Genomic DNA, 27406 nt, shown 5'->3' on the forward strand with positions numbered 1-27406 from the left:
AAAACAGTTTTTTTTCGGACCACGTTCGCGTCTTTATCTTTCACTGTTGGACGGACTTTATAAAACCCTCACTCACTCTCCCACACCAAAGTCCATAGAGAAAATCACAGCTCACAGGGACACAGGAGCTGCTGGTCCTCTGCTGCCTCGTGTGGTCACTTTGTGTCACTGAGTTAGGTCTAAATGAAATATTTCAAAAGCCGAATTCACTAAAATCAGTCATTGTAAGTTAGTGATGGAGGCAGCAGTGGATCAACAACTCCTGTGTCTCTGTGATGTTAAAATCACTGGTTTACTCTATGGACTTTGGTGTGGGAGAGTGAGTGGTTTAAAAACTTCAGTTTACACAAGGAAAAGTCCGTCTAACGGTGAAATAAAGACGTGAACGTGTTGGAGAGAGAGAGAAAATCAGTGATTTTAGCTCAGGAGCTGCTGGTTAAGTTGCTGCCTCTTGTGGTCACTTTGTGTCACTGAGGTGAGTCAAAACAAAGGATTTTCAAAGCCAAACTCACAAAAACAACACGATTAAAGTTAGTGATGGAGGCAGCAGTGGATCGACAACTCCTGTGTCTCTGTGATGTTAAAATCTTGTAAAATCACTGATTTTCTCTGTGGGCTTTGGTGCAGGGAGAGTGAGTGGTTTTATAAAGTCTGTGTCACAGTGAAGATAAAGACGTGAAACGCGTTCTTTAGATGACGTAGACGTAGATTTTATGAACCGAGTCTTTTGTTAAGTGGATAAAAACATATTTTTTCAAAACAAAAGCCTGAACTGTCCCTTTAAGGAAAGCTGCTGTGAAGACGAGTATTTTTTTAAAGAGTGTGTTTTGTTGCGTCAGGATGTTTCAGTGTTTGTTTGATCTGCTTTAATGCTGTGATTCTTAAATTATTCTCCACTAAAACAAACAAAAAAATCCTCTTTCTATTAAAACGCAGATTTTTCTTCTTCTTCTGTTTGTTTTTTTTCATCAGAAAACACTGAAAAAAAAATACTCCTGACTCCTGTTTTTCAGTGTGTGTGTGTGTGTGTGTGTGTGTGTGTGTGTGTGTGTGTGGTGGAAACCCAGCAGCAGTCTCTAATCCCCTCAGATTACCTCAGATTACCTCAGATTACCTCAGATTACCTGACGACCTGCAGAGCTAAGCTGTGTTTAATGAACGCAGTAACGATGAGTGAAGAATGCAGAGCAGCTCCACCTCACACTGCTCTCACATGATTACACACATTTGTCCAGGTCAGAGGTCACCGCCGCCCTCTGCACACACACACACACACACACACACACAAAATACACACACACATATGCACATACACAACACACACACACACACACACACACACACACACAACACACACTGTAACCTAAAAGGTTTTATGATCGTATGAAAGTAGTAGTTATTATCATCATTATTATTATTATCATCATTATTATTATTATCATTTTTATTATTATCATCATTATTATTATTATTACTATTATCATCATCATCATTATCATTATTATTATCAATATCATCATCATTATTATCATTATCATCATTATCATCATAATCATCATATGTATCATTATTATCATTAACAATATTATTATCATTATCATTATTATCATCATCATTATTATTATTATTTCTATTATTATCATTATCATTATTATTATTGTCATTATCATTATCATCATTATTATTATTATCATTATCATATTTATCATTATCATAATTATTATCAATATCATCATCATCATTATTATTATCATTATCATATTAATCATTATCATCATTATCATCATTATTATCATTATCATTATCATATGTATCATTATCATAATTATTATCATTAACATTATCATTATCATATTTATCATTATCATCATTATCAATATCATCATTATCATCATCATATTTATCATATCATCATTATTATCAATATCATTATCATCATAATTTTTATCATTATTAACATTATCATCATTTTTATCATTATTATCAATATCATCATCATTATAATTATTATCATTATCATCATTATTATCATTATCATATTTATCATTATCATCATTATTATCATTATCATATTTATCAATATCATCATTATTATCATTATCATTATCATTATCATCATCATATTTATCATTATCATTATTATCATTATCATCATTATCATCATGATATTTATCATTATGATCCTAACAATGTTATTTTCCTTGAATTAAATGACGTCAGCTCTTTAACCAAAACTACATTTCTGCATTCATGTTCCGTGCAGCGCCCTCTGGAGGACACAGCTGAAATATAACAGCGTGTTTGACTGATTTATTACATTATCGCTGTGACCATAAAACAAACACCGAGCACTGGGAATATAATCCAGAACGAAGCGGAACCATAAACCTAATCTGATAAAAGATAAAACAATAAGCACACGTTGACAGTCTGAAGGTCAAATATCACCTGATCAGAGGTTTCAAACCTGTGGCTCGTGGACCAACATGAGGTCGTCACCTTAACATCAGCTTAGAATCAAGTGTTTCTATATGTTTGGTTATTTACAGAGTCATGTTGGGTCATAGATGCACTTTTATTTTGAAATGATATCGCTCATCTCCACTGAACAGCTCTCAAAAAAATCTTTCACTTTTTCCCCAACTCCAGCGCCCCCTACTGACCAGACTGGACACTCAGTGACCCTCAGGTCATTTGACTTTGAGGCTCCTGGTTTAAGTTCAACATAAAATCTCTGTCCAGGACGTTTACGTCACATGATCACGTCTTTATCTCAGTGTTAAACTGAAGTTTGTAAACCACTCACTCTCCCACACCAAAGTCACTCACTCTGACACACCAAAGTCACTCACTCTCCCACACCAAAGTCACTCACTCTCCCACACCAAAGTCACCCACTCTCTCACACCAAAGTCACTCACTCTCCCACACCAAAGTCACTCACTCTCCCACACCAAAGTCACTCACTCTCCCACACCAAAGTCACTCACTCTCCCACACCAAAGTCACTCACTCTCTCACACCAAAGTCACTCACTCTCTCACACCAAAGTCACTCACTCTCTCACACCAAAGTCACTCACTCTCCCACACCAAATCCCACACCAAAGTCACTCACTCTCCCACACCAAAGTAACTCACTGTCAATCACTCTCCCACACCAAAGTCACTCACTCTCCCACACCAAAGTCACTCACTCTCCCACACCAAAGTCACTCACTCTCTCACACCAAAGTCCATAGAGTTAAACCAGTGATTTCATCCATCACTAACTTACAATCAATTATTCTGCAAAATCGGGCTTTTAAAATATTACATTTAGACTTAACTCAGTGACACAAAGTGACCACACGAGGCAGCAGAGGACCAGCAGCTCCTGTGTCCACCGTGAGCTAAAATCACTGATTTTCTCTATGGACTTTGGTTTGAGGGGAAAAATACTTTGTATTTTTAAACATTCTATTATTTTAAATTCAGAGCTCATCTTCATTAAATAATAACAATAATAGAAATAATGATGGTGTCCCTCAAGGCTCAATTTCAGGTCCCATACTTTTTTCTTTTCTATTTTTTTACAAACTCATTTCCTTCTGCCTCAGCTGTTTTAGATGTTGTTATAGATTATGATGAAATTATTGATCAATAACATAAACCATCTCAGCTGCTCCTCGTCAGTCCATGACTCAGCAGAACTGATAAGATAAAGAGATTTGCTCTAATCTGAAGGAATGTTTGTGAATCACTTTTAGAGTTTCTTCATGACATTTTTTAATGATTCAAATGTTTTAAATGTTTACAACACATTTGATATGAAAATCACCAGCTGTTTTTTAAAAAATCATCAAGATTTTGATGATTTTTCAATCCGTCAGGAATAAAATCCAGATTTAAGCCACTATGATATCTTTAAGAACACGTTCACGTCTTTATCTCCCACACCAAAGTCCATAGAGAAAACCAGTGATTTTAACATCACAGGGACACAGAAGCTGCTGCTGGTCTACTGCTGCCTCGTGTGGTCACTTTGTGTCACTTAATTAAGTCCAAATGAAATGTTTTAAAAGCCGAATTCACTAAAATCAGTCATTGTAAGTTAGTGATGGAGGCAGCAGTGGATCAACAACTCCTGTGTCTCTGTGATGTTAAAATCACTGATTTACTCTATGGACTTTGGTGTGGGAGAGTGAGTGAAAAGAAAACACTAAATAAACTGAATGAAAGACTCAAGTGATAAAATCTACGTCAGTTTAAGTCTACGACGTCTTTAAGAACACGTTCACGTCTTTATTTCACTGTTAGACAGACTTTAACAACAGGAAACTGAAGTTTTTAAACCACTCACTCTCCCACACCAAACCCCATAGAGAAAACCAGTGATTTTAACATCACAGAGACACAGGAGTTCACAGGAGTTGTTGATCCACTGCTGCCTCCATCACTAACTTACAATGACTTATTCTGCAAAATTCGGCATTAAAAAACCTTACTTCAGTGACACAAAGTGACCACACGAGGCAGCAGAGGACTAGCAGCTCCTGTGTCCCTGTGATGCTAAAATCACTGGTTTTCTCTGTGGGCTTTGGTGTGGGAGAGTGAGTGGTTTTACAAACTTGAGTTTCCTGTTGAAAACGTAGCGTGAACTCGAGTTTTTTTCCCTCGTCTCTGAGCAGCAGGGGGCGCTCAGTGTGGTTTTTCCACACTGAAGTCCACCATTGTTTTTGCTGCTGCGCTCGACTCAAGAGGCTCTTTTGTTCCTAAGCAACAGGCCGCCTCCACGGTGTGTGTGTGTGTGTGTGTGTGTGTGTGTTCTTGTACTTGTGGCATACTGAGGACCAGTGAGGGTTTTTAACCAACAAAGTGAGGTCATTTTTATGGAGTGAGGACATTTTGGCCAGTCCTCACTTTGTTTTCATTGAAATCACTTCCTTAGGTTGCTATAACATGCTATACTCAATTCGTCAAAAAAAAAAAAAAAAACATTTTGGATGACATAGTATAGTATGACTCTTTCTCAAATTTTGGACCAAAAGTTTTTTTTCAAAAAAGTTTTTCACATTTTCTTTTCAAAAAAGTTTTTCACATTTTCTTTTCAAAAAAATTGTCACATTTTCTTTTCAAAAAAATTGTCACATTTTCTTTTTAAAAAAAATGTCACATTTTCTTTTCAAAAAAATTTTCAAATTTTTTTTCAAATTTTTTTTGTCACTTTTTTTTTTCAAAAAAGATTTTCTAAAAAATGTTTAATTTTTTTTTTTCACTTTTTTTTCACATTTTTGACAAAAAAATTTGGGTCAAATTTTGTACAAAAAATTTTGGGTCAAAATTTTTTTTCCAATTTTGGTCGGCATTGTATAGTATGACGTTTTGTAAAGTTTTGGACCAAAAAATAAAAAAAAATAAAGAATCGAAAGAGTTTGCTAACATGCTATACTCAATTTAAAAAAAAAAAATTTAAATTTTGGATGACATAGTTTAGTATGACTTTTTTTTTCAAATTTTGGACGACATAATGCATTATTATTATTATATAGTACAGTATGACGTTTATGTCAAATTTTGGACCAAAAAAAAAAGTTTTCCAGCCCTTCTTGCTCTGGGGCTCCACCTACAGACATTTTATGGTACTGCAACCAGTAGTTCTTTGTCATTCATGAAGTAAATATTTGTAATTGTGTTGATTTATAAAGTGGAAAATTCTGGTCCTCACTTTGTCAGCAACCCGGTCCTCAGTATGCAGCAAGTACAAGAATGTGTGTGTGTGTGTGTGTGTGTGTGTGTGTGTGTGTGTGTGTGTGTGTGTGTGTGTGTGTGTGTGTGTTTTCACCGGCAACAATCAGTACAGTGAGGCGCTCACATGCCTGCTCTCGTCATCAGCCTCCTACCCGGGGGGTCACATGACCACCCCCCCCCCTCCCCTCCCCCCCCCACTCAGTCAGAGTCAACCTGACCTGTTGTGGCCTGATCCTTTAAAGCCCACACCTTGACATGACATGACTCCGCCCCCTCCTCCACCTCCTTGTGAGGAGATAAGACTGCTGAGTCATCATATCCACACACACACACACACACACACAGATACGAGTCTGTCCCTGACCTCTGCGAACAGATCTTATCACACACACACATCACATGTTTTATGACAACTGACGTTTGTAAACTGGCTCACTCTCCCACACCAAAGTCCATAGAGAAAACCAGTGATTTTTAGCATCACAGGGGACACAGGAGCTGCTGGTCCTCTGCTGCCTCGTGTGGTCACAGAGACACAGGAGTTTCACAGGAGTTGTTGATCCACTGCTGCCTAACATCACTAAGTTACAATGACTGATTTTAATGAATTCGGCTTTTGAAAACCTTCATTCAGATTAAAATCAGTGACACAAAGTGACCACACGAGGCAGCAGAGGACCAGCAACAGTAAAGATAAAGACGTGAACGTGTCGTATAAATATCGTAGATTTTTAAACGTTAAACTTTAAAAACACAAGTGATCGCTTTAAAGTTGCCGAGATATTTATTTATTTTAAAAATTGAGTCACTCACTCTCTCACACCAAAGTCACTCACTCTCTCACACCAAAGTCACTCACTCTCACACCAAAGTCACTCACTCTCCCACACCAAAGTCACTCACTCTCTCACACCAAAGTCACTCACTCTCACACACCAAAGTCACTCACTCTCTCACACCAAAGTCACTCACTCTCTCACACCAAAGTCACTCACTCTCACACCAAAGTCACTCACTCTCCCACACCAAAGTCACACCAAAGTCACTCACTCTCTCACACCAAAGTCACTCACTCTCACACCAAAGTCACTCACTCTCACACACCAAAGTCACTCACTCTCTCACACCAAAGTCACTCACTCTCTCACACCAAAGTCACTCACTCTCACACCAAAGTCACTCACTCTCCCACACCAAAGTCACTCACTCTCTCACACCAAAGTCACTCACTCTCACACACCAAAGTCACTCACTCTCTCACACCAAAGTCACTCACTCTCTCACACCAAAGTCACTCACTCTCACACAAAAGTCACTCAATCTCACACACCAAAGTCACTCACTCTCCCACACCAAAGTCACTCACTCTCTCACACCAAAGTCACTCACTCTCCCGCACCAAAGTCACTCACTCTCCCGCACCAAAGTCACTCACTCTCTCGCACCAAAGTCACTCACTCTCTCGCACCAAAGTCACTCACTCTCCCACACCAAAGTCACTCACTCTCCCACACCAAAGTCACTCACTCTCACACACCAAAGTCACTCACTCTCCCACACCAAAGTCACTCACTCTCCCACACCAAAGTCACTCACTCACTCTCCCACACCAAAGTCACTCACTCTCTCACACCAAAGTCACTCACTCACTCACAGATTGTCAGAGTCAAAGTCAGTGACACAAAGTGACCACACGAGGCAGCAGAGGACCAGCAGCAGTGAACATAAAGACGTGAACGTGTCGTATAAATATCGTAGATTTAAACGTTAAACTTAAAAAACACAAACGATCGCTTTGAAGTTGCTGAGATATTTATTTATTTTAAAAATTGCATTCACAGGTCATGTTTAGCTTCGACGTCAATGATCCGTGTTCACGCGCGGATTCACGCCGAGATTATCCGGACGTTTTCAGGCCACGCCCCCTTATTTTTCCACGTTTCGATTTCCAGCGTCTTGCCGTTTTTTCTTCGTCTCGATAAAGTTACGCCTGTTTCCTTTTCTTTGGGACATCGAAGACGAGAAGCTAACGTTTCTCCTCGTCGCCAAAGTACGCCGGGTTGTCTCGGCCGGTCGCGTCGGCGGACGGCGACGTCAGCGACCAGCGGCGGTACGTGGGTTCGCCGGCGCGTCGCAGCGCGTCGGACGCCGGCGCGCGGCGCACGCACGGGTACGACAGGAAGCTCAATCCGCTCAGCAGCGTCATGATGGAGGCGACGAAGCCCACGGCGATGGCCGAGCCCACCTGCTGCGCGAGCGGCGCCGCCGGGAGGTGGAACTCCGGCGGGAAGTCGATGGTTCTGTTGGCGAGCACCGAGTTCATGTTCCACGCTAGCGGCACCAGAGAGAGCGCCCCCGTCAGGAGGTACAGCGTCCCCGCCAGCGCGAACGCCGCTCTCATGTTCCTCCTGACCTTCACCGAGAAGTACGCCATCCTCACGGCCGCCGCCGCCGCCACGTTCGCCGCGAGGCCGCAGACCACGGCTAGCGTCATTGACACCTGAGCGACCGCGATCTCCACGGGGACGAAGGCGTCGGCGACGCCCATGCTGCGACAGAACTCCCACTCCGTGAGCACGTGGCTGTAGAAGCACGCCCGCCAGATCCCCACCCAGGCCACGCCCGACGTGACGGCGGCCGCGTCGTCGTCCACGTACCACAGCCGCCACTCGTTCAGCCCGACCGTCGCCATGGTGATGATCCAGGCCAGCGAGCCGGCGGCCAGGCCCAAGAACTGCCAGTGAGCCGTGTGAGCTAGGTACAGCATGGTGTTAGCTCAGCTGAGCGCGCTAGTGCTAGCAGAGACAGATCGCAGAAACTGCGAACTCCATCACACCTGAAGAAAAAAACAAACAAACGGCGTTAAAGCTGTAAATATTTTCATGTTTTTGTCATTTTTCAGCTTCTTAAATGTGAATATTTTCTAGTTTCTGTCATTTTTCAGCTTCTTAAATGTGAATATTTTCAAGTTTCTGTCATTTTTCAGCTTCTTAAATGTGAATATTTTCACGTTTCTGTCATTTTTCAGCTTCTTAAATGTGAATATTTGTGTTTCTGTCATTTTTCAGCTTCTTAAATGTGAATATTTTCGTGTTTCTGTCATTTTTCAGCTTCTTAAATGTTAATATTTTCATGTTTCTGTCATTTTTCAGCTTCTTAAATGTGAATATTTTCATGTTTCTGTCATTTTTCAGCTTCTTAAATGTTAATATTTTCATGTTTCTGTCATTTTTCAGCTTCTTAAATGTGAATATTTTCATGTTTCTGTCATTTTTCAGCTTCTTAAATGTGAATATTTTCGTGTTTCTGTCATTTTTCAGCTTCTTAAATGTGAATATTTTCACGTTTCTGTCATTTTTCAGCTTCTTAAATGTGAATATTTTCACGTTTCTGTCATTTTTCAGCTTCTTAAATGTGAATATTTTCACGTTTCTGTCATTTTTCAGCTTCTTAAATGTGAATATTTTCACGTTTCTGTCATTTTTCAGCTTCTTAAATGTGAATATTTTCGTGTTTCTGTCATTTTTCAGCTTCTTAAATGTTAATATTTTCATGTTTCTGTCATTTTTCAGCTTCTTAAATGTGAATATTTTCATGTTTCTGTCATTTTTCAGCTTCTTAAATGTGAATATTTTCACGTTTCTGTCATTTTTCAGCTTCTTAAATGTGAATATTTTCACGTTTCTGTCATTTTTCAGCTTCTTAAATGTGAATATTTTCACGTTTCTGTCATTTTTCAGCTTCTTAAATGTGAATATTTTCACGTTTCTGTCATTTTTCAGCTTCTTAAATGTGAATATTTTCACGTTTCTGTCATTTTTCAGCTTCTTAAATGTGAATATTTTCACGTTTCTGTCATTTTTCAGCTTCTTAAATGTGAATATTTTCACGTTTCTGTCATTTTTCAGCTTCTTAAATGTGAATATTTTCACGTTTGTCATTTTTCAGCTTAAATGTGAATATTTTCACGTTTCTGTCATTTTTCAGCTTCTTAAATGTGAATATTTTCACGTTTGTCATTTTTCAGCTTAAATGTGAATATTTTCACGTTTCTGTCATTTTTCAGCTTCTTAAATGTGAATATTTTCACGTTTCTGTCATTTTTCAGCTTCTTAAATGTGAATATTTTCACGTTTCTGTCATTTTTCAGCTTCTTAAATGTGAATATTTTCGTGTTTCTGTCATTTTTCAGCTTCTTAAATGTTAATATTTTCATGTTTCTGTCATTTTTCAGCTTCTTAAATGTGAATATTTTCATGTTTCTGTCATTTTTCAGCTTCTTAAATGTGAATATTTTCGTGTTTCTGTCATTTTTCAGCTTCTTAAATGTGAATATTTTCACCTTTTTGTCATTTTTCATCTTCTTAAATGTGAATATTTTCACGTTTTCGTACGAAAAACAAAGACATTTGAGAACATATGCATGTTTGAGCAGCAGGGGGCGCTCGCAGCACTAACCTCATACGACTGTGTTTTGTTGAAATATAAACTGCTCTGTTAATATTTGACTTTTTAACATACTCTCTTAAAAACTTACACCATAAATATTCACAGAATCATAAAAGAATTCTCCGCTCTGATCGACGTCACCTTTAAAAAGAAAAACGTACGATAATCAACATTTACGACAAACTCACCGCGGTGCGTTCAGGGGTCTTTACACCTTCTCCTCAGGTGCGCGAGTGTGTGACGCCGCTGCAGAACGTTAGGGTTAAAGACGTTATCAGAGGAGGAGGAGGAGGAGGAGGAGGAGGAGGAGGAGGAGGAGGAGGGGGAGGGGGAGGAGGAGGAGGAGGAGTTAATGAGTGACAGCAGGAACCAGAAGAATCAGCTCCTCAGCTCTTTATTGGAGGCTGATAAAAGTCGTCTGAAGATTCAGAATCAGTCAAAAAAAAAGGTACAAAGTGAACATGTGTGTGTGTGTGTGTGTGTGTGTGTGTGTGTGTGTGTGTGTGTGAACAAAAACCAGGATTAAAGGCCCGAGTTTAAAGGGATAGTTCAGGATATTCAGTGTGTAAACAGTCAAACAAACAAACAGCTGGTGAAACAGGAAGTGAAAACATCAACCAGATGAAAAACAAACCGCACATTTTAGCACCAAAATAAAAGACTCGCCTCGTAAAATCTACGTCAGATTAAGTCTACGACGTCTTAATAACAACAGGAAACTGAAGTTTGTAAACTCACTCACTCTCCCACACCAAAGCCCATAGAGAAAATCAGTGATTTTAGCATCACAGGGACACAGGAGCTGCTGGTCTAACTGCTGCCTCGTGTGGTCACTTTGTGTCACTTAAATAAATATAATTTAAGATTAACGAGCGGATGTCGTAATAATAATCGCGATAAAGAGTGAAAGGAAAGTGAAATAAAGTAAATAAGCCTTTAAATAACTGGTGAAAATGTGACTGTGGTTCAGTTTATTTGTAAAAATCTTCACAGTTTAGTGTCAAACAACGTGATCAAAGTGTGTGTATCTGCTGCCCCCCTGTGGTCAAACACCAGCTACTGCAGGTTGAGGCAGCTGCTTGTTGTCTCAGACTCCTCCCCCCTTTATAAACAGCACCTCCTGGGGCGTGGGGCCAGATTTAACAGCCAGGCCACGCCCCCCTGCTCAGCTCCTCCCCCTCTCTCAGCTCTCCGCCCACTCATTTTGGGCGGAGTTAGCCTCAAAAGGGCGGGGTTTAAAAATGACCTCTCTACGTGAATCAGTTATTTTTTCTCCGAAAAATCGTAACATTCATTGTTTTTATATCGTACGATATCCAACACACACACACACACACATAATGTAGGTGCGTTCCAGTTGTTGTCGGAAGTCGGAAATTTCTGACTTTAAAACTCTGACCTCAGATTTCCAACTCCGACTCAAAAATCCCAACGTAAGATTCCAAGATGGCCGAGCAAAACATCGCGGTTACATCGCTGTTTGCGAAGTTTTTCTTTCCGACTTTTCAACTGGAACGCGTTCAACTCGGATGTGACATTGCAAGTGGGCGGGACTATAAACAAGAGGCGGGACTTTGTGTTGCCCACACAAGAAGTCGGAATTAGCAAAATAAAAGGAAAAAAACGGTAACGTTACGGTGAACTCGGTCACAACATGTTGTCCTGCCCCCCCAACACACACTTTTGGTGCGTTCCGGTTGTAGTCGGAAGTCGGAAAGTTGGACACGTTGCTAATTTTATTTTTAATTTCACTTCTGTCTGGTGTTGCGAACAATAGCGAGCCCAACGTACGTTTTCTTTCCGACTTTTCAACTGGAACGCGTTCAACTCGGATGTGACGTCACTCCCGGGAAATATGAAAACAGAATTCCAGGTATTATTTCCGCGTGTAACTGCACAAGAGAGGGGGGGGAGGGGGCGTGGCTGCAAGTGGGCGGGACAATAAACAAGAGGCGGGACTTTGTGTTGCCCACACAAGAAGTCGGAATTAGCAAAATAAAAGGAAAAAAACGGTAACGTTACGGTGAACTCGGTCATAACATGTTGTCCCGCCCCCCCAACACACACTTTTGGTGCGTTCCGGTTGTTGTCGGAAGTCGGAAAGTTGGACACGTTGCTAATTTTATCGTTAATTTCACTTCTGCGAAACAATAGCGAGCCCAACGTACGTTTTCTTTCCGAAGAAAAAAGAAAAGCCTGAACTATCCCTTTAAAGTGTGAAGGTGAAAAAAACAAAAACAAAAAAATAAACATTCACTTCCTCTTTAATCTGTGTTTCAAAATAAAACGTCTCAGTAAAAAAAAGTGTCTCTCGTCTTTTTTTTTTTTTTTCATATATAAAAGTTCGCGGCAAAAGTTCGCAAAGTTGAGTGAAATATTCGGGCCGAAATTTGACGTTACTGATGTTACGACGTGAAATGAAACTATTGGTTCGAAGATAAAATACTGCGAAGATTCAAAAAAAAAAAGGCTACAATAAATTACTAAAAACAAACAGAGGCTCAGTGTCTCCCCCTGCTGGACACAGTGGTGAAGTCCGTGGACAGACTGTCCAGCAGACACTTGAGCTGCTCCTCGCCCAGTTTCACGCGGTCCTCCAGCTTCCGCTGCTCGATGATCAGCGCCGACTTCATCTTGACGAAGTGTTCGTGGTCGGCGAGGCTAGCGTCGTCCAGGTGCGTCGCCAGGATGTCGTAGACGGCGCGCTCGCGTCGGTCCAGGTTCTCCTTCAGCTCCTTGGCGTCGTCGTGCTGTCGGATCAGAAGCTTCCGCTTCTCCGTCAACGTCCGCTGGGAAGAGAAAGACGACGATGATCCGTGTGTGAGCGGAACCAGAGAGAGGGGGTGGGGGGGCTACATACAAGGGGGCGGGGTTACATACATCGGGGGCGGGGCTTAGGGCCTCGTCCAAATCACGCAAAAACCACGAGAGAACTCGGGGAAAAAACCGCTAAAATGACCGTGAACTCTGTCACAACCTATAGTCCCGCCCCCTGCTCGTAGTCCTGCCCATCTGGACTGATACCGCACCATATATTGGTCCGATACAGATTAAAATCACTGGATTAGTTAACGATAACAAATCCATACTCTATGTTATATCGGTCTGAGAAGATACTTGAGGTTGTTATATCGTTCTGAGAAGATACTTGAGGTTGTTATATCGGTCTGAGAATATACTTGAGGTTGTTATATAGGTCTCTGATGATACTCGAGGTTGTTATATCGGTCTGAGAGGATACTTGAGGTTGTTATATCGGTCTGAGAATATACTCAAGGTCGTTATATCGTCTTAGAAGATACTCGAGGTTGTTATATTGTCTGAGAAGATACTCAAGGTCGTTATATCGTCTTAGAAGATACTCGAGGTTGTTATATCGGTCTCTGATGATACTCGAGGTTGTTATATCGGTCTGAGAGGATACTTGAGGTTGTTATATCGGTCTGAGAAGATACTTGAGGTTGTTATATCGGTCTGAGAATATACTTGAGGTTGTTATATCGGTCTCTGATGATACTTGAGGTTGTTATATCGTCTGAGAAGATATTTACGGTTGTTATATCGGTCTCTGATGATACTTGAGGTTGTTATATCGGTCTAAAAAGATACTTGAGGTTGTTATATCGGTCTGAGAAGATACTCGAGGTTGTTATATCGGTCTGAGAAGATACTTGAGGTTGTTATGTCGGTCTGAGAAGATACTTGAGGTTGTTATGTCGGTCTGAAAAGATACTTGAGGTTGTTATATCGGTCTGAGAAGATACTTGAGGTTGTTATATCGGTCTGAGAAGATACTTGAGGTTGTTATGTCGGTCTGAGAAGATACTTGAGGTTGTTATGTCGGTCTGAAAAGATACTTGAGGTTGTTATATCGGTCTGAGAAGATACTTGAGGTTGTTATATCGGTCTGAGAAGATACTTGAGGTTGTTATATCGCCTCGGAAGATATTTAAGGTTGTTAAATCGCCTCGGAAGATACTTGAGGTCGTTATATCGTCTGAGAAGATATTTAAGCTTGTTATATCGGTCTGAGAAGATACTTGAGGTTGTTATATCGGTCTGAGAAGATACTTGAGGTTGTATCGTCTTAGAATATACCCAAGGTTATTATATCGGTCTGAGAAGATACTTGACGTTGTTATATCGGTCTGAGAAGATATTTAAGGATATTATATCGTCTCGGAAGATATTTAAGGTTGTTATATCGGTCCGAGAAGATATTTAAGGTTGTTATATCGTCTGAGAAGATACTTGAGGTTATTATCTATCGGTCTGAGAAGATATTTAAGGTCGTAATATCGGTCTGAGAAGATACTTGAGGTCGTTGTATCGTCTTAGAAGATACTCAAAGTTGTTATATCGCCTCGGCAGATACTCGAGGTTGGTATATCGGTATGAGAAAATACTCAAGGTTGTTATATCGGTCTGAGAGGATACTTGAGGTCGTTATATCGTCCCGGAAGATATTTAAGGTTGTTATATCAGTCTGAGAGGATACTTGAGGTTGTTATATCAGTCTGAGAAGATACTTGAGGTCGTTATATCGTCCCGGAAGATATTTAAGGTTGTTATATCAGTCTGAGAAGATACTTGAGGTTGTTATATCGCCTCAGAAGATACTCGAGGTTGTTATATCGGTATGAGAAAATACTCAAGGTTGAAATATCGGTCTGAGAAGATACTTGAGGTTGTTATATCGGTCTGAGAAGATACTTGAGGTTGTTATATCGGTCTGAGAAGATACTTGAGGTTGTTATATTGCCTCGGAAGATATTTGAGGTCGTTATATCGTCTGAGAAGATACTTGAGGTTATTATCTATCGGTCTGAGAAGATACTTGATGTTGTTATATCGCCTCGGCAGATACTCGAGGTTGTTATATCGGTATGAGAAAATACTCAAGGTTGTTATATCGGTCTGAGAGGATACTTGAGGTTGTTATATCAGTCTGAGAAGATATTTAAGGTTGTTATATCAGTCTGAGAGGATACTTGAGGTTGTTATAATCGTCTCAGAAGATACTTGAGGTCGTTATATCGTCCCAGAAGATATTTAAGGTTGTTATATCAGTCTGAGAGGATACTTGAGGTTGTTATAATCGTCTCAGAAGATACTCGAGGTTGTTATATCGGTATGAGAAAATACTCAAGGTTGAAATATCGGTATGAGAAAATACTCAAGGTTGAAATATCGGTCTGAGAAGATACTTGAGGTTGTTATATCGGTCTGAGAAGATACTTGAGGTTGTTATATCGGTCTGAGAAGATACTTGAGGTTGTTATATTGCCTCGGAAGATATTTGAGGTTGTTATATCGGTCTGAGAAGATACTCGAGGTTGTTATATCGGTCTGAGAAGATACTTGAGGTTGTTATATCGGTCTGAGAAGATACTTGAGGTTGTTATATTGCCTCGGAAGATACTCGAGGTTGTTATATCGGTATGAGAAAATACTCAAGGTTGAAATATCGGTCTGAGAAGATACTTGAGGTTGTTATATCGGTCTGAGAAGATACTTGAGGTTGTTATATCGGTCTGAGAAGATACTTGAGGTTGTTATATTGCCTCGGAAGATATTTGAGGTCGTTATATCGTCTGAGAAGATACTTGAGGTTATTATCTATCGGTCTGAGAAGATACTTGATGTTGTTATATCGCCTCGGCAGATACTCGAGGTTGTTATATCGGTATGAGAAAATACTCAAGGTTGTTATATCGGTCTGAGAGGATACTTGAGGTTGTTATATCAGTCTGAGAAGATATTTAAGGTTGTTATATCAGTCTGAGAGGATACTTGAGGTTGTTATAATCGTCTCAGAAGATACTTGAGGTCGTTATATCGTCCCAGAAGATATTTAAGGTTGTTATATCAGTCTGAGAGGATACTTGAGGTTGTTATAATCGTCTCAGAAGATACTCGAGGTTGTTATATCGGTATGAGAAAATACTCAAGGTTGAAATATCGGTATGAGAAAATACTCAAGGTTGAAATATCGGTCTGAGAAGATACTTGAGGTTGTTATATCGGTCTGAGAAGATACTTGAGGTTGTTATATCGGTCTGAGAAGATACTTGAGGTTGTTATATTGCCTCGGAAGATATTTGAGGTTGTTATATCGGTCTGAGAAGATACTCGAGGTTGTTATATCGGTCTGAGAAGATACTTGAGGTTGTTATATCGGTCTGAGAAGATACTTGAGGTTGTTATATTGCCTCGGAAGATATTTGAGGTTGTTATATCGGTCTGAGAAGATACTCGAGGTTGTTATATCGGTCTGAGAAGATACTTGAGGTCGTTATATCGGTCTGAGAAGATACTCGAGGTTGTTATATCGGTCTGAGAAGATACTTGAGGTTGTTATATCGGTCTGAGAAGATATTTGAGGTAGTTATATCGGTCTCTGAAGATACTTGAGGTTGTTATATCGGTCTGAGAAGATACTTGAGGTTGTTATATCAGTCTCAGAAGATACTTGAGGTCGTTATATTGGTCTGAGTAGATACTTGAGGTCGTTATATCGGTCTGAGAAGATACTTGAGGTTGTTATATCAGTCTCAGAAGATACTTGAGGTCGTTATATTGGTCTGAGAAGATACTTGAGGTCGTTATATCGGTCTGAGAAGATACTTGAGGTAGTTATATCGGTCTGAGAAGATACTCGAAGTTGTTATATCGATCTGAGCAGATACTTGAGGTTGTTATATCGTCTCTGAAGATACTTGAGGTTGTTATATCGTCTCGGAAGATATTTGAGGTAGTTATATCGGTCTCTGAAGATACTTGAGGTTGTTATATCGGTCTGAGAAGATACTTGAGGTTGTTATATCAGTCTCAGAAGATACTTGAGGTCGTTATATTGGTCTGAGTAGATACTTGAGGTCGTTATATCGGTCTGAGAAGATACTTGAGGTTGTTATATCAGTCTCAGAAGATACTTGAGGTCGTTATATCGGTCTGAGAAGATACTTGAGGTTGTTATATCAGTCTCAGAAGATACTTGAGGTCGTTATATTGGTCTGAGAAGATACTTGAGGTCGTTATATCGGTCTGAGAAGATACTTGAGGTAGTTATATCGTCTCTGAAGATACTTGAGGTTGTTATATCGGTCTCAGTAGATACTTGAGGTTGTTATATCGGTCTGAGAAGATACTTGAGGTCGTTATATCGGTCTCTGATGATAATTGAGGTCGTTATATCGGTCTCAGAATATACTTGAGGTTAAGATATCTATCGGTCTTAGAAGATATTGAAGGTCGTTATATCGGTCTGAGAAGATATTTAAGGTTGTTACATCGTCTGAGAAGATACTCAAGGTTGTTCATCAGTATCGGTTGATACTCAGATTGTGATATCCTGCCCCCTGGTCTGAACACAGATGGTTTGAACCGTGTTGACAGTGTTGACACACTCACCCTCTCCTCAGGTGTAGCGTCCTCCTCTGGACTGTTGAGGGCGTTCTCCACTCTGGCCAGTCGCCCGGACAGCGACAGCAGCAGACTCACCACCTTGTCCAGGTCGCCCACGAACATCCTGAACTTGTCGAGCTCGTTGGGTTTGCAGACCCGCTGGACTCGAGCCTCCACCTCGTCTCCCAGAGCGTTGTTGTCCGCGACGTCGTCCTGAAGACTCTGACGAGCCTCGCGCAGAACCTGCAGCTTCCTGCTCAGGCTGTCGATCAAGTCCTGCTGCAGGAGAACATTCAGAGACGCCGACTGATCATTCTATGAGCTTTCATCAGACTAAAGCGCTTTCACTGTTTATGTTTTAGCACAAATCCACGTTTTATTGACTTATTTTCACACACACACAAACATACAAAAATCAGACACTGAAGTAGATGTAATAAATAAAAAAAAGATATCATGGATGACAGAAAACTATCTAGCCTATGCTGTCGGGGGCCGACAGCAAGGGGTATATCCGCGAACTTGTCCAATCCTCAACTTTCCAATATACCCAAAGTATACGCACTCTCACCTGCCACTAACTGTTTATATTAATTATTAATAAATTCAACAAAATAACTGTTAAATATTATGATATAATGCTGACTACACTTTATACATGTTCAAAGTATCCATATAAACTAATATTGAACACAGAATACCTGAACTCATACATTTCTCTCTAGTTTTTAATAAAACTAGTTAACCTATTATACCTTGTTAAATATTATGAATATTAAAATGCTAACCACACCTGCCATATCTTCAAAGTGTCCAAATGTCATGAAAAAGCTACACCATGTTTATTAAATTTCATGAAAAAGCTACAATATGTTCAAACTTTCCATTAATGCATTAATAAAGAAATGGAGGCTTAACTCTTTTTTATATGATGATTAATACATTTATATTATAATGTAATAAATATTATGAATAAGTGCTAAATAAACCCATGATATCCTCAATGTGTCCAAATGAGCTCAATAATAAAGAAAAAATGCCTTAACTATTGTTTGTGTTCACTAATAAGTTAACCAGTTAACTTATTATGTAACTATTACCAATCATAGCCAAAGTAATAATGATTGTACTTGTAGATAGTTGTTACATGAATCATTGTACAAAATTTGAAGGCAATATCTCCATCGGTCTGGAAGATAAAGCCGAAAAATGTGTTTTTAGCTTTATAAATTAATTAATTTGCTAATTATTATTAAAGCTACAAAGATAGGGATAATTCTCAGTTGTTATGTGATGCCCATGCAAAATTTGAAGCCAATACCTGCAATATTTTGGAAGATACAGGCGAAAATGTTTTTTATATCATTAATTAATTAATTAAAATTAATAGGGATCATCTACAGGGGGAATGTGACCCATAAAAAAAAATAAGAAAATTTAATCTCAAACGCCTTTCCAGTTATCGCGTTAACGGCTAAAATCTGCGGATGCGCGAGACCGATTCCATAATATCCGCGCGCGTTTCTCGCGGATATAATTCCCTAACAGTCACCGTCACAGTGCTGTTAGCGCCCCCTGCTGCTCAGAACCAGACTGAGACACTGAGGTTGACTCTCAGTGGACACGTGGCTGCCAGCAGAGGCACGGGGAGGAAAAACGGATTTTAAAATCACTTGTTTTCTCTATGGGCTTTGGTGTGGGAGAGTGAGTGGTTTACAAACTTCAGTTTCCTGTTGTTAAAGTCTGTCTAACAGTGAAATAAAGACGTGAACATGTTCTTAAAGATGTCGTAGACTTAAACTGACGTAGATTTTATCACTTGAGTCTTTTATTCAGTGGCTAAAGTCAGGTTTTTTTCACTCAAAAACACTCACACCAAAGTCACTCACTCTCCCACACCAAAGTCACTCACTCTCTCACACCAAAGTCCCTCACTCTCCCACACCAAAGTCACTCACTCTCCCACACCAAAGTCACTCACTCTCTCACACCAAAGTCCCTCACTCTCCCACACCAAAGTCACTCACTCTCTCACACCAAAGTCACTCACTCTCTCACACCAAAGTCCCTCACTCTCCCACACCAAAGTCACTCACTCTCCCACACCAAAGTCACTCACTCTCTCACACCAAAGTCACTCACTCTCTCACACCAAAGTCACTCACTCTCCCACACCAAAGTCACTCACTCTCCCACACCAAAGTCACTCACTCTCTCACACCAAAGTCACTCACTCTCCCACACCAAAGTCACTCACTCTCCCACACCAAAGTCCCTCACTCTCCCACACCAAAGTCCCTCACTCTCCCACACCAAAGTCACTCACTCTCCCACACCAAAGTCACTCACTCTCCCACACCAAAGTCACTCACTCTCTCACACCAAAGTCCCTCACTCTCCCACACCAAAGTCACTCACTCTCTCACACCAAAGTCACTCACTCTCTCACACCAAAGTCCCTCACTCTCCCACACCAAAGTCACTCACTCTCCCACACCAAAGTCACTTACTCTCTCACACCAAAGTCACTCACTCTCTCACACCAAAGTCCCTCACTCTGCCACACCAAAGTCACTCACTCTCCCACACCAAAGTCACTCACTCTCCCACACCAAAGTCCCGCAGCAGAGGACCAGCAGCTCCTGTGTCCCCTGTGAGCTAAAAATCACGGATTTCCTCTATGGGCTTTGGTGTGGGAGAGTGAGTGAAGAACCTGAACTATCCCTTTAACATTAAAATAATAATACTTGTTTTGATAATCAAGTGTGTGTGTGTGTGTGTGGCGTTACCTTCTTGTTGGACAGGTCCATGTCCAGCTCGTCCTCAGACTCGTCCTCCGTCTCCTGCATGTCCTTCATCTTGATGAGGAGCTCAGCTTTGGGAGCAGACGTGCTGTAGTACGCAGAGCTGGTTACCATGGCGACCGCCGCCGCCGCCGCCGCCGCCGCCGCGCTCTCCTCCTTCTCCCTGGAACACAAAGGTGTGAATCATACATACAGTCATAGTGATTTAATGTCGCTCCAGGCTTTCCGGGGAGTGGTGGACTGACCTTTCCTCTGGAGGTCGGCTCGCGCTCTGCTTGGTCGGGAGCTTCCTGCGCTGCTGAGCCTCCTCCAGCAGCTGCTCGCCCTCGGGGAAGATCCCCTCCATCAGGTCCATGGTGGTCTTCATCTTCCTCTGATCCAGGACGTCGGCCAGAGACTTGTCCTTCCCCACGATGTCTCTGAGCAGCTCCTCCCTCTTCTGGTCCTCGGTCGCGTCGGCGGCGGCGGCGGCGGCGTCCCCGCGGACGGCGTTGGCGTCGGCGTCGGCGGACTCTCTCGGCCGAGCGAAGGCACAGAAGACGGAGTCCTGTCTCGCCGCTGCCAGGCTGTTGAGTCTGTGTCCACCGGGGGGCTCCACCTCCACGGCTGCGGCGGGCAGGACGTCGCTGTGACGCAGGAACGAACGATTCTCTTTCTCGGCGACTCCCTCGGAGCGGACGATCCTGATGGGGACTTTCTTCGCGGCAGAGTTTGGACTCTCCATCACGTGATCCGTCCTGAAATATGAGACAAAGACGACGATTCGTATCACGTGTGATGATTTAGAGACACTGAAATTTTTTAAACCACTCACTCTCCCACACCAAAGCCCATAGAGAAAACCAGTGATTTTAGCTCACGGGGGACACAGGAGCTGCTGGTCCTCTGCTGCCTCGTGTGGTCACTTTGTGTCACTGAGTTAAGTCTAAATTAAATATTTCAAAAGCAAAATTCACTAAAATCAGTCATTGTAAGTTAGTGATGGAGGCAACTCCTGTGAACTCCTGTGTCTCTGTGATGTTAAAATCACTGGTACTTTGTTGTGGGAGAGTGAGTGACTTTGGTGTGGGAGAGTGAGTGGTTTACAAACGTCAATTTCCTGTTGGAAAAGTCTGTCTAACAGTGAAATAAAGACCTGAAACGCGTTCTTACGATAAATTAGACTTAAACTGACGTAGGAAAATCAGCGATTTTAGTTTGTGGGGGACACAGGAGCTGCTGGTCTACTGCTGCCTCGTGTGGTCACTTTGAGTCATTGAATTCAATCGAAACAAAGGATTTTTAAAGCCGAAGTCACAAAAAGAACACATTTAAACTTGACGATGGAGGCGGCAGAGGACCAGCAGCTCCTGTGATGCTAAAATCACTGATTTTCTCTATGGGCTTTGGTGTGGGAGAGTGAGTGGTTTACAAACTTCAGTTTCCTGTTGTTAAAGTCTGTCTAACAGTGAAATAAAGACGTGATCATGTTCTTAAGACGTCGTAGACTTAATCTGACGTAGATTTTATCACTTTAGTCTTTTATTCAGTGGATAAAGTCAGGTTTTTTTCACTCACTCTCCCACACCAAAGTCCATAGAGAAAACCAGTGATTTTAACATCACAGCACACAGGAGTTCACAGGAGTTGTTGATCCACTGCTGCCTCCATCACTAACTTCAAACGTCTTATTTTGTAAAATTCGGCTTTAAACATCCTCATCATAAATATCGTAGACTCAAACTGACGTAGATTTAATGAGCTGAGTCTTTTGTTAAAGTGGATTAAATCAGTTTTCCCAGTGTTACAGACTTCTCCTCTCCCTCTGCAGATGATAGCAATTAAAGCAGCATCAGGAGGAAATGTTGGCAGCTGTTTTGTTGTTGTTGTTGTTGTTGTGGTCGTCGTATAGAATCCCTGTAATTGACGGCGCGTTGACGGCGCTCACATGTCGGCGCTACGGAGGCAGCGACTCGTCAATGAGCTCCTTTGAGCGGAGGAACAAGAGTGGCTGTGTTCTGACACAACACAGACGTTCTCGAAGAAGAAGAAGAAGAAGAAGAAGGAGGAGGAGGAGGAGGAGGAGGAGGAGGAGGTTGAACCTGTTAGCGTCCTGGTCCTGCAGAGACACCGGCGGCCTGTCGCTCAGTCTCTGCGGCGAGAAGTGAGGAGAAGGTGAGCGTCGCTCCTCCATGATACTCAGCCCTGAGTGTCTGCAGGAGGAGGAGGAGGAGGAGGCGGAGGAGGAGGAGGAGGAGGAGGCGGGGTGGTGAGGTGCTTCCCCGTGTCCTTTGCCCTGCTCAGAGTGGGCGGGGTTGAGGGCGGAGCTACGCTCAGCGCCGGAGGAGCCGTGGGTGAAGGCTTCACTGCGGGAGTCTGTGTCTGAGCATCTCTGAGGAGGAGGAGGAGGAGGTGGAGGAGGAGGAGGCTTCTTCCTCGGCGTGGACGGCGGCTCCTCGGGCTGTGGGAGGTTCTCTGCAGCTCTGTCTGTGGGCGGAGCCGAGAGACATTCAAACTCCGCCTGCTTTCCTCGGTCTTTAGAGTCAGAAAAGCTGAGGAACACAAACAACAGAAAGCTCTTAATTACACGGCCGGGCCGACGAGGGCTATCATCTACAGCTCTGTGAGATCATACACTGCTGCTGCTGCTGCTGCTGCTGCTGCTGCTGCTGCTGCTGCTTATGCCAGTGTGACCACACACACACACACACACACACACACTCTTGTACTTGCTGCATACTGAGGACTGGGTTGCTGACAAAGTGAGGACCAGCATTTCCACTTTATAAATCAACACAATTACAAATATAAAAAGAACTGCTGGGTGCAGTACCATAACATGTCTGCAGGTGGTGCCCCAGAGCAAAAAGAGCTGGAAAACTTTTTTGAACTTTTTTTTTGGTCCAAAATTTGACAAACACGTCATTCTTATACTATGTCGACCAAAATTAAAAAAAAATTGATCAAAAAATGTTGGTCCAAAATTTGACAAAAACGTCATACTATACTATGTTGTCCAAAATTTAAAAAAAAAATTTGACCAAAATTTTTACAAAGACATCATTCTTATACCTTGTCGACCAAAATGTAAAAAGAATTTGACCCAAAATTTTACAAAAACATCATTTTTATACTATGTCGTCCAAAATTTAAAAAAAAATTTTGACCTAAATCTTTGGTCCAAAATTTGACAAAAACGTCATACTATACTATGTCGTCCAAAATTTGGAAAAAAAATTTGACCAAAAATTTTTGGTCCAAAATTTGACAAAAACGTCATACTATACTATGTCGTCCAAAATAAAATAAAAAAATTTGACCAAAAATTTTACAAAGACATCATTCTTATACCTTGTAGACCAAAATGTAAAAAGAATTTGACCCAAAATTTTACAAAAACATCATTTTTATACTATGTCGACCAAAATATAAAAAAATAATTTGACCTAAATCTTTGGTCCAAAATTTGACAAAAACGTCATACTATACTATGTCATCCAAAAGTTAAAAAAAAAATTTGATCCGAAATTTTACAAAAACATCATTCTTATGCTTTGTCGACCAAAATTTTTTTAAAAATTTGACCAAAAGATGTTGGTCCAAAATTTTACAAAAACGTCATACTGAACTATGTGGTCCAAAATTAAAAAAAAAATTTGACAAAAACATTTTGGTCCAAAATTTTACAAAAAAGTCATACTATACCATGTCGTCCGAAATTTGAAAAAGAAAATTTGACCCACAATTTTTGGTCGAAAATTTGACAAAAACGTCATACTATACTATGTCATCCAAAAGTTTTTAAAAAAAAATGATCCAAAATTTTACAAAAACATCATTCTTATACTATGTCGACCAAAATGTAAAGAAAATTTGACCCAAAATTTTACAAAAACCATCATTTTTATACTATGTCGACCAAAACTTAAAAAAAAAATTCACCAAAACATTTTGGTCCAAAATTTGACAAAAACGTCATACTATACTATGTCGTCCAAAATATAAAAAAAAATTTGACCAAAAAGTTTACAAAAACAGTTATAATACTATGTCGACCAAAATTTTTAAAATAATTGACCAAAAAATGTTGGTCCAAAATTTGACAAAAACGTCATACTATACTGTCGACAAAAATGAAAAAAAAAATGTGACCACAAAATTTTGGTTCAAAATTTGACAAAAACGTCATACTATACGATGTCGTCAAAAATTTGAAAAAAAAGAATTTGACCCAAAATTTTTGGTCCAAAATTTGACAAAAACGTCATAATATACTGTCGTCCAAAATGTTTTTTTTTTTTTTTTTTTTTTTGACAAATTTAGTATAGCATGTTTACAACCTAAGGAAGTGATTTCAATGAAAACAAAGTGAGGACCGGCCAAAATGTCCTCACTCCGTAAAAATGACCTCACTTTGTTGGTTAAAAACCCTCACTGGTCCTCAGTATGCTGCAAGTACAAGAACACACACACACACACACACACACACTCACACACACACTGAAGTGCTCAGCTGGCAGACACTAGAGGAATATCTCATTTCCCCTCAGAGTCGAGTTTGCACAGAAGAATAAATCACACACTCCATCACTTTTTCCTCTCTTCTTCTTCACGTCCAAATCTACGATTCTCTTTAAGAACACGTTCACGTCTTTATCTTCACTGTTAGACAGACTTTAACAACAGGAAACTCAAGTTTATGTAAACCACTCACTCTCCCACACCAAAGCCCATAGAGAAAACCAGTGATGTTAGCTCACGGGGACACAGAAGCTGCTGGTGAACTCCTGTGAACTCCTGCGTGCTGTGATGTTAAAATCACTGGTTTACTCTATGGACTTTGGTGTGGGAGAGTGAGTGACGTTTACAAAAGTCTGTCTAACAGTGAAGATAAAGACGTGAAACACAGTCTTAAGGTGTCGCAGACTTAAACTGACATTAGCCGAGTGTCACTACTTCGTACAACCACATTTAGAACAGCCTGAAATGTCCCTTTAATAACAGCTATTTTAAGGTAAAAACAAATATTGTATGGACTCACCCTGACTGAGCTTTTCCTGCCGTCATCACAGAGCAGTTTAAAGACACTGTGAGGTGTGTGTGTGTGTGTGTGTGTGTGTGTGTGTGTGTCAGTGACATCACCTGGGTGGAGTCACTGAATTATCATCATCATCATCATCATCATCATCATCATGTCTGAATGACAAAAACCTCCTCAACACTGTTGTTATGATGTAAACGCAGGCGTCAGACGGTGAAACTGCGACAATGAGGAGGAAACTCGACACCTTTTTACTGAGTTTCACCAGCGGGAGTTTAGATAAACTACAAAGGCTTCAGAGACACTGCTTACAAAGTGTCAAAGAGCAAGATAACAAGTCTGAAACAAGTCTGAAACAAGTCTGACTACAGTCTGACTCCAGTCTGACTCCAGTCTGACTCTAGTCTGACTCTAGTCTGACTCTAGTCTGACTCTAGTCTGACTCTAGTCTGACTCTAGTCTGACTCTAGTCTCACTCCAGTCTGACTCCAGTCTGACTCCAGTCTGACTCTAGTCTGACTCTAGTCTGACTCTAGTCTGACTCCAGTCTGACTCCAGTCTGACTCCAGTCTGACTCCAGTCTGACTCTAGTCTAATTCCAGTCTGACTCCAGTCTGACTCAGTCTGACTCCAGTCTGACTCCAGTCTGACTCCAGTCTGACTCCAGTCTAATTCCAGTCTGACTCCAGTCTGACTCCAGTCTAATTCCAGTCTGACCAGTCTGACTCTAGTCTGACTCCAGTCTGTCTCCAGACTGACTCTAGTCTGACTCCAGTCTAATTCCAGTTTGACTCCAGTCTGACTCTAGTCTGACTCCAGTCTGACCCCAGTCCGATTCCAGTCCGACTCCAGTCCGACTCCAGTCCGACTCCAGTCCGTCTCCAGACTGACTCTAGTCTGACTCCAGTCTGACTCCAGTCTGTCTCCAGACTGACTCTAGTCTGACTCCAGTCTGTCTCCAGACTGACTCTAGTCTGACTCCAGTCTGACTCCAGTCTAATTCCAGTCTGACTCCAGTCTGACTCTAGTCTGACTCCAGTCTGACTCCAGTCTGACTCCAGTCTGACTCTAGTCTGACTCCAGTCTAATTCCAGTCTGACTCCAGACTGACTCTAGTCTGACTCCAGTCTGACTCCAGTCTGACTCCAGTCTGACTCCAGTCTGACTACAGTCTGACTCCAGTCTGACTACAGTCTAATTCCAGTCTGACTCCAGTCTGACTCCAGTCTAAATCCAGTCTGACTCCAGTCTGACTCCAGTCTAATTCCAGTCTGACTCCAGTCTGACTCCAGTCTAATTCCAGTCTGACTCTAGTCTGACTCCAGTCTGTCTCCAGACTGACTCTAGTCTGACTCCAGTCTGACTCCAGTCTAATTCCAGTTTGACTCCAGTCTGACTCTAGTCTGACTCCAGTCTGACCCCAGTCCGATTCCAGTCCGACTCCAGTCCGACTCCAGTCCGTCTCCAGACTGACTCTAGTCTGTCTCCAGACTGACTCTAGTCTGACTCCAGTCTGACTCTAGTCTGACTCCAGTCTGACTCCAGTCTGACTCTAGTCTAATTCCAGTCTGACTCCAGTCTGACTCCAGTCTGACTCCAGTCTAATTCCAGTCTGACTCCAGTCTGACTCCAGTCTAATTCCAGTCTGACCAGTCTGACTCTAGTCTGACTCCAGTCTGTCTCCAGACTGACTCCAGTCTGACTCCAGTCTGACTCCAGTCTAATTCCAGTCTGACTCCAGTCTGACTCCAGTCGGACTCCAGTCTGTCTCTAGTCTGACTCCAGTCTGACTCCAGTCTAATTCCAGTCTGACTCCAGTCTGACTCTAGTCTGACTCCAGTCTGACTCCAGTCTGACTCCAGTCTGACTCTAGTCTGACTCCAGTCTGACTCCAGTCTAATTCCAGTCTGACTCCAGACTGACTCTAGTCTGACTCCAGTCTGACTCCAGTCTGACTCCAGTCTAATTCCAGTCTGACTCCAGTCTGACTACAGTCT

General features: G+C 41.4%; 2 protein-coding genes across 2 annotated transcripts in view; both read right to left on the reverse strand.

Moving 5' to 3' along the window:
* Positions 1 to 7755: 7755 nt before the first annotated feature.
* cldn34a (claudin 34a) lies at positions 7756 to 8496 on the reverse strand (the record flags this gene model as incomplete). Its single annotated transcript, XM_083888344.1, has 1 exon — positions 7756 to 8496. The coding sequence occupies one exon, from the start codon at positions 8494 to 8496 to the stop codon at positions 7756 to 7758; it is 741 nt and encodes a 246-aa protein (XP_083744470.1).
* Positions 8497 to 12679: 4183 nt separating this feature from the next.
* Positions 12680 to 27406, reverse strand: part of shroom2a (shroom family member 2a) — a gene marked incomplete at its 3' end in the record, with an annotated part of 47170 nt that continues 32443 nt past the window's right edge. The window contains exons 7-12 of the mRNA XM_083888345.1: positions 22647 to 22920; positions 22471 to 22604; positions 20635 to 21126; positions 20375 to 20552; positions 17592 to 17864; positions 12680 to 12967 (exon numbers count right to left, since the gene is read on the reverse strand). Coding sequence (XP_083744471.1) covers positions 12680 to 12967; positions 17592 to 17864; positions 20375 to 20552; positions 20635 to 21126; positions 22471 to 22604; positions 22647 to 22920 — 1639 coding nt within the window. The remainder of the gene's footprint in view (positions 12968 to 17591; positions 17865 to 20374; positions 20553 to 20634; positions 21127 to 22470; positions 22605 to 22646; positions 22921 to 27406) is intronic.

This window comes from Microchirus variegatus (assembly GCF_963457635.1).
Source record: "Microchirus variegatus genome assembly, chromosome: 4".
Lineage (NCBI taxonomy): Eukaryota > Metazoa > Chordata > Actinopteri > Pleuronectiformes > Soleidae > Microchirus > Microchirus variegatus.